General features: G+C 67.0%; 1 protein-coding gene across 2 annotated transcripts in view; it reads left to right on the forward strand.

Moving 5' to 3' along the window:
* The window catches only part of LOC112651909 (cohesin subunit SA-2-like), a 45235-nt gene that overhangs the window by 12977 nt on the left and 20137 nt on the right, over positions 1-12121 (forward strand). For both annotated transcript variants that reach the window (XR_007409321.1, XM_025435261.3), the window contains exons 7-13: positions 1459-1530; positions 4441-4645; positions 6459-6610; positions 7594-7667; positions 7775-7898; positions 10371-10469; positions 11745-11824. Coding sequence is in view for 1 of the 2 variants with exons in the window: in XM_025435261.3 (XP_025291046.3) it covers positions 1459-1530; positions 4441-4645; positions 6459-6610; positions 7594-7667; positions 7775-7898; positions 10371-10469; positions 11745-11824 (806 nt within the window). In the remaining variant the exon portion in view is untranslated. The remainder of the gene's footprint in view (positions 1-1458; positions 1531-4440; positions 4646-6458; positions 6611-7593; positions 7668-7774; positions 7899-10370; positions 10470-11744; positions 11825-12121) is intronic.

Consider the following 12121-nt stretch of genomic DNA (forward strand, 5'->3'; position numbering starts at 1 on the left):
AGTCGTGCTGTGCGTACACACACGTGTGCACATGAGGGGGGGTGTGTGTGCAGGTCCATGCGTATGCATATGCCTCTGTCCAGTGCTGTACATGCACGCACGTGTGCATATGTGCATGTAAGTTTGTGTGCAGGTTCATGTATGTGCATGTGCTTATGAATGGTGCTGTAATGCTCACACGTGTCCATATGTGTGCAGGTCTGTGTGTGCATGTGCCACAGCGCTGCTGTGCACACACACGTGCATGTGCACGAGTGTATGTAGGTCTATGCGTGTACATGTGCTTCTGTGCTGTGCATACATGCATGTCTACAGATGTGCACATGAGTATTATGTAGGTCCATGTGTGCATGTGCCTCTGTGCTGTGCATGCACACGTGTGCATATGTGCAGGTGAGCAAACGTGTGTGTGTAGCTCTGTGCACGTGCTGCTGTGCTGTGTGTGCATGCACATGTGCCTGTGTGCACCTGAGCGAGTGTGTGCAGGTCCATCTGTATGCATGTGCCTCTGAATGGTGCTGTGCATGCGTGCATGTGAGCGAGTGTGTGTGCAGGTCCATGCATGTGCCTCTGTGCTGTGCTGCATGTGTGTATATGTGCACTGTGAGCGAATGTATGTAGTCCCATGCATTGGTGTGTGTGCCACTGTGTGTGTTTGCCAGAACCCGCTGGGACCCCATGTGATGTTCACCGTCTGTCCCCGGGTGGGCTCCCCTTAAGCCCGCAAGCTCAGGGGTGTGGGGAGCCCAGGCCTTCAGTTGTGGGGGACACCCCTGCTGTTCTTCTGGCCTCCACATCCCAAAACTTAGGTCCTTCCTTTGGGTCACTCGGCGTGGCCCTGACTCAGATTGTGCCTCTTCTTCGGGGAGCCCCCGTCGTGGATCGGGGTCGTGTTCAGTCTCCCCCACCTCAGAAGCAGCAGTGGTGGCTCTGCCAGCCCCCCACCCTGCCTCCGTCGCGGGAGACCCTGTGCCTTCCAAGGAGCAGGACACTCTCCGGGGAAATGCCGTGCGTGCAGGGCCCACAGCAGGCGGGTGACACACGTACTGGCCGTAGGGCGCGCACCAGGGGAGCGCGAGCAGCACACGCCCCCGCCCCCCCGCCGAGTGGCATCTGTGCCGAGTGGCATCTGTGCCGTGCCTTCTCCCCTGCCTGGCCTCCAGGGAGACGCAGTGTGTGTTCTGGGCGTGAGCCCGTGAACCCAAGGGCTGCGCCCCATGGCCGCTGTACGTTCCCGCCCCTCCCAAGGGTGCTGGCGTGAGGGCGGACGTGGACTCCTGCCTAGAGGAGGGCACGCGCGCTGTCGGCCGCCCGGAGCAGGGCCCCCTCCGCCACGGGCCTCGGCCCCCGGGGGGTCGGAGGTGCTCCGAGCGCCCGTGCTGCACGGGCCTGGCCCGCCGGAGCCAGTCGGGTGCCCCGGGGACGCTGCACGTCACCGCCGCTTCTCTGTTCTTGCAGGAGACCGGGCTGTACTACAAGAAGTTTCTGGCTTACCCCTGGATCCTGACCATCATGTGGCCAGAGAAGCTGGTAACACGCTTTGCGGAGTTTCAGAACGGGGCGGTTCCGCGTGGTTTCCTGCCGAGCCCCACGTCCGCGGAGCCCGCGGAGCTCGTGTCGGGTTCCCCGTGCGGGGCGGGCGCCCTGGTCGTGGACGAGGGGCCACGGCGTGTGCCGGGTAGCGCTAGGCGGGCCCCGCTGCCCGGGTCCTGGCGGCCTGCTGGATTGTGACCTCACCAGGTCCTGACTGGGGCGAGGGGAACTCCCCCCGACCTGACCCGTCCCGTCCACACTGGCTACAGTAGTGCTTCCCAGGCTTGCGCACAGCGCGACGGTACCTGGCGGCGCTCGGTCCACGCCGAGTACACTGAGGGCCCACGTGAGGTGGTGGGGCCGGGCTGTGTCTGTGCGCAACAGGGCAGTTAGAGCTGACTCGTCCTGCAAAAGTGAGTTCATTCAGTGAGTCCTGTCTACACTGGGACACTTAGGCCCGAGCCTGTTCTGTCTACACTGGGAATGTCTACCTGCCGTGTGCTGCCTACAATGTGCATGTATACCCGATGTGTCCTGTCTGCACTGTGTCATGGAGCCCTGACAGTGATCTGTCTACACTGGCACACTGACACCTGATCGTGTCCTGTCTGTACTGGCACATTTAGACCTGATGGTGATCTGTCTACACTTCATCATGGAGCCCTGATATGTTCTGTCTACATTGGTCATGGGACCCTGACTATTCCATCCATACTGGTACATTTAGACTTGATCGTGTTCTGTCTACACGGGCACATTTAGACCTGACAGTGTTCTTTCTACACTGTGTCATCGAAGCCTTACTGTTCCTCTACACTGGCACATGTAGACCTCATCGTGTTTACACTGTGTCATGGAGACCTGTGTTCTCTCTACACTGGCACATTTAGAGCTGATTATATTCTGTCTACACTGGGATGTTTAGACCTGACAGTGATCTGTGTACACTGCGTCATGGAGCCCTGACAGTGATCTGTCTACACTAGCACATTTAGACTTATGTCCTGTCTACAGTGGGATGTAGACCTGACGGTGATCTGTCTACATGGTGTCAGGGACACCTGTGTTCCATCTATACCAGTACATTGGACCTGATCTTGTTTTGTCTACACTGTGTAATGGAGTTCTGACTGTATACTGTCTACACTGGCACATTTAGACCTGATCATATTCTGTGTGTACTGCAATGTTTAGACCTGACGGTGATCTATCTACGCTGTGTTGTGGAGCTCTGACAGTGATCTGTCTACACTGGCACATTTGGACCTGACAGTGATCTGTCTACACTGTGTCATGGAGCCCTGACAGTGATCGATCTTCACTGGCACATTTAGACTTGACACTGATCTGTCTACGCTGGCACATTGAGACCTGACAGTGATCTGTCTACACTGTGTTGTGGAGCCCTGACAGTGATCTGTGTACACTGGCACACTTAGACCTTACTGATATGTCTACACTGGCACATTTGGACCTGACAGTGATCTGTCTACACTGTGTCATGGAGCCGTGACAGTGATCTGTCTACACTGGCACACTTAGACCTGACTGATCTGTCTACACTGGCACATTTAGATCTGGTCGTGTTCTGTGTACTCGGTGCGTCAGCCCCCGAAGGGTGTTGTGATGCTCATGGTTGGAATGACCCGCAGTGAGGGTTTGTGTAGTGTGTGCGTGTGCGTGCAGAGTGGTTGAACAGGGAGTTGTTCTAGGGCACCGAGCGGCAACCACAGGTTCCGGGGTGGGGGGGGTGGGGGAAGGGGGGTGATTCGTGGGGGACGGGGTGGAGGGAGTGCTGTGCGGGGAGCAGCACAAGGAGTGCACGGGGCAGGGGTGTGGGCAGGGGCATGGAGGCGGCGGGAGGAGGGCTGTCCCCGTGAGCCCCGTGTCACGTGTGCTGCAGGAGGTGGGCGCGGGCTGTCCTGGTGACTTGTGGGCATTGGGGCGGGAAGCAGACGGAAGGCGGGGGGTGCCCGTGCCTGCAGGCCCAGCACTGCTGCCTTTCCCGACCTCGGCCTCCGACCCCCTCCCCAGTGGAGTCCCTGGGAGTCCCCTGGTCCCTTGGGGACAGCAGGACCTGGCTGAGCCCCACGGGCCAGAGCGGTGCCTGTAAGGAGCTTTCACGCTCACACGGCGGTCGGCAGCTGCACGTGCTTGGCCACAGCCAGAGGGCCCAGCTCCTTGGGGCGCGTGCCGGAGTGGGGGCCGCCCGGCACAGCCTGCCGACCTGCCCAGGGGGACGCGGGACCGTCGGCCCAGGTGCAGGCTGTGGGGGACATGGGGTGACCCTGGTGGCTGTGGATATGTGACCCCCAGCTGCTGGGTCTCAGGGAGGTGGGGTCACTGGGTGTGTATATCTGATCTTGGCTAGGGGCACGGCGTACGAGAGCTGGGGTCACTGTGGTCACTGTGGACCTGTGATCCCCCAGGTGCAGGACGAGTGAGAGCTGCGGTCACGGGTGAATGTGGACGTGTGACCCCCCCAGGTGCGGGGTCAGGGAGACACGGGGTCACCCTGTGTCAGTATGGACCTATGACGCCCCCAGGTGCAGGGTCAGGGAGATATGGGGTCACCCTGTGTCAGTGTGGACCTGTGACCTCCCAGGTGCAGGGTCAGGGAGATGCGGGGTCACCCTGTGTCAGCGTGGACCTGTGACCCCCCAGGTGCAGGGTCAGGGAGATGTGGGGTCACCCTGTGTCAGCGTGGACCTGTGACCCCCCAGGTGCAGGGTCAGGGATTCGCGGGGTCACCCTGTGTCAGCGTGGATGTGGGACCCCCAGGTTCATAGGGTGTGCTCGTGTGACCCGGAGACCCTTGTGCGGGGCAGAGCTCCAGGTCGCGATCTCGGGGCCCAGTCCCCTGTGCCCGTCACACAGCACCTCGCCCCCCTTCTGTCTTCAACACAGCAGAATGACTTTTACCCCATCGTGGGGCCGGGGCCCTTCTGGAAACGGTTTAGAGTGAACTTCTGCGAGTTCACGGAGCTGCTGGTGCACCTGACACACTCGTCGGTGCTGTGTGACGGCCACCTCATGGACACGGTCATCTGCATGCTCAGCGGCCTCACCAACTCGGCCGTGTACAGCCTGCGGCACACCAGCTCCCTGGCAGGTGAGGCGCCGCCGGGCGGGTGCCGGCTCCCGGGGCTGGGGGCGGGGCCACTGGCCACAGGGGCGGGGCCACTGCCTTCGGGGCGGGGCCACTGGCCACAGGGGCGGGGCCACGGTCCGGGGCGGGGCCACTGGCCACAGGGGGCGGGGCCACGGGCTTGGGGGCAGGGCACAGACCGGGGGGCGGACCCACTGGTTCCGGGGCGGGGCCACAGACCGGGGGCGGAGCCATGGGCGGGGCGGGGCCACTGACCACAGGGGGCGGGGTCTCGGGCCCCCGCACATCCCGGGGGCGGAGCCATGGGGCGGGTCCACTGGCCCCGGGGGTGGGGTCTCGGGCTTGGGGGCGGCCCCACGGGGCTGGGGCGGGGCCACTGGCCACAGGGGCGGGGTCACGGCTTCGGGGCGGGGCCACAGACCGGGGGCAGAGCCATGGGCGGGGGGGCACGGGGCGGGGCCACTGACCACAGGGGGCGGGGCACGGACTGGGGGCGGGGTCTCGGGCTTGGGGGCGGCCCCACGGGGCTGGGGCGGGGCCGTGGGCGGGGCCACTGGCCACGGGGGCGGGGCCGTGGGCGGGGCCCCGGGGACGGGGGCTTGGGCCTGGGCGCCTGTGTCAGGGCTGGTGTCCGCACCCCGCGCTGCCAGCGTGCGGACCTGCAGGCGCAGAGGCTGCTGGGCGGGTGGGCCCGGGAGCTGCGGGGGCGCAGAAGCCACGGAGCGGGGTTTGCTGCGGGAGGACCCGGAGCAGAGTGTCGGGGGCACGAGCGGCTCCTGCCCACCGTCCCGCGAGGAGCAAAGGCCGTGACAGCGGTGGGGGGAGCGCGGCGGGCCAGGGCGACGTGTGCGGGAGGGCGCGGTGCGGCGGACCCGGTGCCGGGGCCCTGGGCCTGCGCTGCCGTCCGCCCGAGTCCCGGGAGTGGCCTTGCCCGGCGGGTCCTGTTTGTGTCGCAACCGTCATCAGTTGTCCTACCGTCCGTGGGGTCTAACGTCTCGTGAGCGACCGCTGGCTCCAGACACCGGGTCATTGGTTGCGCGTCGCTACGTTGGCGTAGCTGGTCCCTGGGCAGGCGCTCGCGGCCAGCGCGGAGCACGGGGACTCGGTGCAGGGTCCTGGTTCCCGTCCTGGGAGTGAAGTGAAGGGTGCTTCCGGAAGGTGCGGCAGCCGACAGCCAGCGCCCTGCAGAGTGACCGTCACACACACGCACACGCGCACACACGCGCGGCCGTCACCTGGTAACCGCGCAGGAGCGCAGGGGCCAGGACAAGGCTGCAGCGGGAGGCTGCACGTGGGGCTCGGATCCCGGGTGCCAGACGGGTCGTGCACACAGAGGGCTCTTTCCCGTGTGTGCGTGGCGTCAGCCCCACTGGGGCCGCGTGTGCGTCGTCCCCACGCCTGGGCCTGCAGGGGACACGGGTAAAGGCGGCGCGAGCCCCCGAGGGTCCCATCCTGGCCTCTGTGGCAGGAGGGTGGGGCACAGCGACAGTCCCTTGGCCGTGCCCTCCGAGGCCGCGTGCGGCCCACTCCGTCCCGCCGGCACCCCAACCTGACCTTGCGGCGGCGGAGGTCACGGGTGTGTGTACGTGCCGGGGTTGCCCATTCGTGTTCTCGGGTCGGCACACACGCTCATCATCGGGGGGACCGTCCACGCGTGGCCCAGCAGGGGCAGGACGCAGCAGCCCCTGCGGCCCCGGCCTCCCACCCCCATGTCACCCTGATCCCCCCGTCGGACGGCCAGAACGGGCCCTGGCGTGGCAGGTGCTGCCCAGCGCTGGGGTCACAGCCCGGGGTCACGGCCGCGCTCTGCTGGCAGCCATGAAGCTGCTGACGGCGCTGGCCAGCGTGAACCAGGGCATCTGCACGGGCAGGCGCACGGCGCAGCGGCTGTACGAGATCGAGAGCATCACCAAGCTCAAGGGCAGGCACAAGTACTACATGGAGCTGCTGGACCAGCGCCGGCACCAGGTGAGGGGGTGGCAGCGGGGCGGGGGGGCAGCACGGGAGGGAGGGAGGGGACCCAGGTGTGAGGACATCACTGTGCAGGAAAGCAGGCAGGAGCCAGAGTCCGCCCTGGGCCCCTCCGCCGCCCGGCTGCCCCCTGTGTGGTTTGCACTCCATGCATGGGCGCCGGTGGTGAGGACAGACCCCGTCCCCAGGGCTGTGACCTTCCCCAGGGTTACAGGTTCCCAAACGCCGGCGGCCAGGAGGGGTGTGGCCGCACAGCAGGGCCAGCAGTCCCTGCCCCTCCCCCAGTCCCTGTCCTGCTCCAGCTGCCGACCCTGGGGGGGGGGTCATCCCGGGGACAGGCAGGTGCCCCCCCTCCCTGCGATGCTCACAGACGAGTCTGTTCCTGGGCTCACCTGTGCTTCCACCGGTGCAAACTGTCATCTGCCTCTCTGCCTCCTGCGCCCTCTCCTGTCCCCGCTTCTGCCCCCCTCATCCCCCTGCTGTCTGAGCCCCCCCACACCTGTGGGCACAGGGGAGGTCACCTGTATGGCATCCACACCTTGGGGTACAGGAAGCTTCCAGAAAGACAACTGTGCACCTCTGAGGGTCCTGCCCCTCTAAGTTCCTCTGGCGCAGCACAGTCCTCCACCCTGTCCCCCCGCCATGCACCGCCTGCATCCCCCACCCTCACCCTGCACGCCCTCACCCCTGCTCCTCCCCTCCCTGCACCCCTTCTACCCCCTCCCTGCACCCATTCTCCCCTCCTGCTCCTCCTCCCAGCGCCTTCACCCCTGCCCTGTATGCCCACGTGTGTGCATGGTCAGCATGTGCGAGGCGGCCCCAGAGGCCCAGATCCAGGGGTGGGATGGTCCACAGCGAGTGGCACAGGCTGGTCAGCGTAGAGGATGCAGACGCGTGTCGAGGGGTGACCGCCCCCCAGCCGCGGCTTGGTGGCGGCCTGCAGCGCCCCGCCCAGCGCCCCCGTCCTTGTGCCACCACAGTTCCAGAACAAGCCCATGGCCATCGACAACATCATCTGCGCGCTCTTTAAAAGGACGTTTGTGCCGCGCTACCGGTAAGGCTCTTCCCCGCGTGCCCCGCGCCCCAGGCCGTGACCTAGCCTTGCTCAGCCCGGGTTGCCACGCGCCCGGCCGCCGGGTGACGCGCTCGCTCGTTTCCCAGGGACGTGAGCTCGGACATCCGGGTGATCTGCATGGGGGAGCTGGGCTGCTGGATCCGCCTGTACCCAGACATGTTCCTAGACAACAATTACCTGAAGTACATCGGCTGGATGCTGTACGACAAGGTGCGCGCGCCGCCGTGGCCTCGCCCTCTGTCCGGAGCCCAGTGTCGTGGGGAGGCTCTCTGCGCTGCCGTCCTTGGGCCCGATGGCGGGTTTGGGCTGTGGGGTCACCTGTCCTCGGGAGACCTGCGGACGTGGCCCTGCGTCGCGCCTGCCCCCCGCAGAGGATCACGGAGCGGCCATGTCCGCAGGTGACCCCAGCCTGCGTCCCCGTAGCCCGCCCGGTCCCGGTCCACCCGCCTGCAGCCAGCTCAGTCCTCACCCGGCCTGACACCGGGCCACCGCCGTGGCCCTCGACTGCGCAGCTCTGAACCCCGCGCTCACGTCCCTGCACAGCAAAGGCGGGGGTCCCGCGGCCGCCGGGGCGCTTTGCTCCCATCACAGACGCAAACGAGTGCCCTTCGGTGCTTCTGATCAGATGCCTTCTGGGCGGCAGCGACCGTGATGTAGCCCTGGGAGTTGTCTGTGCCCACCCGTGGCTGTGATCCCGTTTCCGGAGCCGTTTTGTCCTGCGCATGACTCCCGAGCTGGGGCTCTTGCCTCCAGGGTGCAAGGGGCAGGCGTGGGTGCACCCCTGGAGCTCCGCTGCTCCACGCATTTTGCAGGCAAGGCCCCACAGGCGGTCCTCCGCTGTGCGCGGAGTTTTACGAGCTTGTGGCTCATCACGGTGTTGAGACGAATGCCACGATTGCCTGTGGCGTGCTGCCCGTGGACGGCGTGGGTGGGAGGGCGGCGGTCGGCCATGCGTGGCCGCGGTCTTGGGTTGTTGCGTGGACGAGTTTGTTTCTGCGGGAAAGGGCAAGGCGGCTGGACTGTGAGCTGTTCTGTGTCCTGGGGCTGAGCTGGGGCAGGCGGCGGTGGCGGACCCCCCGCGGGGCTCCCCAGCCCGTGTTCCCTGTCCTCACTGCTGGGCTGGGCCGTCCCGGGTCCAGGGGCCTCAGACCCGACGGGAGGGAACCCTGATCCCTGGCTCACGGTGCGCCTCCCGCCTGGTCCTCGCGTGGAGCCTGGGGCGAGGGGGCGCTCTGGGGCTCGTCCTTTACAAGGACCCGGCCCCCTCCTTGGGGCTCCAGCCTTAGGACCCGGGCCCCTCCTTGGGGCTCCACACTTAGGACCTGGTTCCCTCCCCAGGGGCTTGACCCTTAGGACCCGGTCCCCTCCCAGGGGGCTCCACCCTTAGAACCCAGTCCCCTCCCTGGGGGCTCGATCCTTAGGACCTGGTCCCCCCCGGGGGCTCCACCCATAGGACCGGTCCCCTCCCGGGGGCTTCACCCGCACATACCATCCCCTGGGGGCATCGAGAGCTAACCTACGGATTTGGGGCACACATTGGCCTGGAGCAGACTTCTCTGCTTTTCCCCTGTGGGGTGGGAGTGGGAGAGGCGTAGTGCGTGGCCACAAGCACGGTGACTGCACTGGGCCACGGGAGCCAGGTGTGCAGGGAGGAGGCCGTCAGGGCTGCCGCTGGGGCCACGCTGGGCCTGCGGGGCTCGGCCGTGGGCGCTGTCGCGGCAGTGGGGCACGTGGGGGTGTGCGGTACTCCTGGGTCCTGGGGGGCTGCCCCCACTGTGCCCCGCATTGCTTGGGGGGTGGAGAGACCTCCGGGAGGCACTGAGAGGCCCCGCCGGCCCTGGGTGCGGCGAGCGCCCCCGCAGGGTGACCCCTGGGTGCGGAGGACATGCGCTCCCTGATAGGCCGCCCGCCGCGCCCCTGCGGGCAGCCTCACCCCACGTGGGGCCACGGTGTGGCGCGGGCCTGTGTCCTGCTTCGGGCCCCGCGCTGCCCACGTGCGGCTTTAGCCCCGAGACGACCTCAGGGACCCCCTTAGTTTTGTACAGAGAACGCGTGGGGTGCAGGGGTCGCGGAGCCGTTGGGTGTGCTGGGCCAGGCGGGTGTTTGTTTCTTTCCTTCTTGTTTTTTTTAAGATTTTATTTGTTTATTTGAGGGAGGCCAGCAGGCACACGCCGGGGTGACGGAGGGGCGGAGGGAGCAGCACACGCCCACTGAGCAGGGATCCCTGACCTGACGTGGGGCTCAGTGCAGGACCCCGAGATCGTGACCCGAGGCCTCTGTCCTGGGCGTGGAAACCCCGAGCTCTCCCCGTGTCCTTACGTGCCCGTTCCACTCCGCGTGTCTGTGTCCTCCCGTCTCTTTATAGGGGCCCCGTCCTATGGGATCAGCCCGCCCTACTGACCTCATTTGGCAGCCTCGTCCTGCCATTACAGACCGCGCCTCCCAAAACAGCCCCATCAGAGGTCCTGGGGGCGCGGGGGCCAACCTATGAGCTGGGGGTGCACAGTTCAGACCCCAGAAGGCATCTGTGCCCCGCGAGGGGGTTGTGAACCCGCAGGTCCCGCCTCGACTGTTTCAGGCTGCGGGCGGCCTGGCTTGCGCGGTCGCGGATGGAAGCGTCTGCGGGAGAGTGTGGGGGCGCGGCCGCCCTTCTGCGGTGACTCGTACGTTTCTGTCCCCAAGGACGCAAACGTGCGCATGAAGTGCATCCTGGCGCTGAAGGCGCTCTACGAGAAGCGAGAGTCGGCCATGAAGTTGGGGCTTTTCTTCCACAAGTTCAAGGTGCGTGATGTGTTGCGTCTTGGCTGCCGTCTCCTCCGAGGCATCTCGGTGCCTGTGTGGACGGGACGCGCAGCAGCCGCTGGGGGCCCAGGGTGTGGCACACGTTGGAGCTGGGTGCCCAGGCCGCTGTACTGCGAAGGTGAACCTGGAACTTCTCGGGGTGTCCGAGCCCTCGGCCGAGTTGCCCGGCTGTCACTACACTCCGGAGATGTGCGCCCTGGCCTGGAAACAGGGTGCGTGGTGTGCGCACCCCCAGGGGGCAGGCGGTGTGCTGACCTCTCCATCATGGGCGCGGGAGCCACACGGGGAGGACCCAGGACACGTGGCTGGTTGGGAGTGGGGGTGGGGCCACGGAGGTGCGTCCTGGACGTGCAGCGCTGGTGTGCGTGGCGGAGGCGCCCCGTCCTCGGGGGAGTGTGGGACAGCAACTGGTCCTCGACCCTGTCAGCGTCCCCAGCGGGGTCTGAGCAGGAACCCGGCGAGGGCAGGTGCCCAGCAGCCCCACATGGTCGTGTCCTCATAGAAGCCTTTCCTGACCTGGGGACCCCCGAGGGGAGGTCAGGACACGTGACGTCACGCCTGCGGAAGGGTGGGCGTCAGGGAGAGCCCGGGCACGATCGTGTGCACCGTCTGGGAGCTCAGGGCGCACCTGTGCTGCAGGTGCAGGGAGGCCGCGGGGGCTGCTGTGCTGGACCCATGGGCTCTCAGACCCTCCAGCTTCAAGCACCGGGGTGTGCAGGGCGCTGAGCCCCCTCAGGGCGCGGTCGTGTCTGGGGGCAGAAGGTCCCAGTCCTGGTCCTGCGACCCCCGGGACCTGATGAGTGGCAGCGTCTGGGGACGGGGTCTCCTGTCTGCTGGCTCTAGGGCTGGGGTCTGATGACCGGTGGCCCCGAAGGCGTAGTCCCCGCGTCCCAGCTTCGAGCGCGCGTTCCCTGTCACGGTGCGCCCGCAGCAGGTGACCGCTAGGGACAAAGTCTGGGGACCTAGGGCGTCACCCAGGGGCGGGTGCTGGCGTCTGGGCCGACCCGGGGCGCCCACACGAGGGCACGACCCAGCGCACGGCCTGGGGGCCGCGGGGAGCGCACGTGCCCCCGGCCAAGGTGGCGGGGCGGGGCGGGGGCGGGGGGGGGGGGGTGCTCTCGGCGCCCAGCTCGCGGCCCGCTGGGGCCAGGCTGCGTGTCGGCCGCGCCGTGGGCGTCCGGGCGGCTCCGGGGGCGGTGGGGCCGCGGCGACACGTCACGCAGACGGTGGTCGCGCGCGGTCTTGCTCCCGCAGAAGCGCATCCTGTCCATGACGCAGGACCAGCAGCCGGAGATCACCTCCGAGTGCATGCAGCTCCTGAGGCTCATCTCCGAGTGAGTGCCCGGCGGGGGCGGCGGAGGGACAGGTGCGTGGGAGGGGCGGGGGGCGGGCCCAGGTGCGTGGGAGGGGCGGGGGGCGGGGCCAGGCGCACAGTTGGGGCGGGCCGGAGGGTGCGCAGGCGGGGGCGGGGCCAGGCGCACAGGTGGGGCGGGCCGGAGGGTGCGCAGGGGGGGCCAGGTGCGTGGGGGCGGGGGCGGGGCCAGGCGCACAGGCGGGGCGGGCCGGAGGATGCGCAAGCGGGGGCGGGGCCGGGGGCGTGGGAGGTCCGGTGGGCGGGCCCAGGTGTACAG

Source organism: Canis lupus, chromosome X (genome assembly GCF_003254725.2).
Source record: "Canis lupus dingo isolate Sandy chromosome X, ASM325472v2, whole genome shotgun sequence".
Classification (NCBI taxonomy): domain Eukaryota; kingdom Metazoa; phylum Chordata; class Mammalia; order Carnivora; family Canidae; genus Canis; species Canis lupus.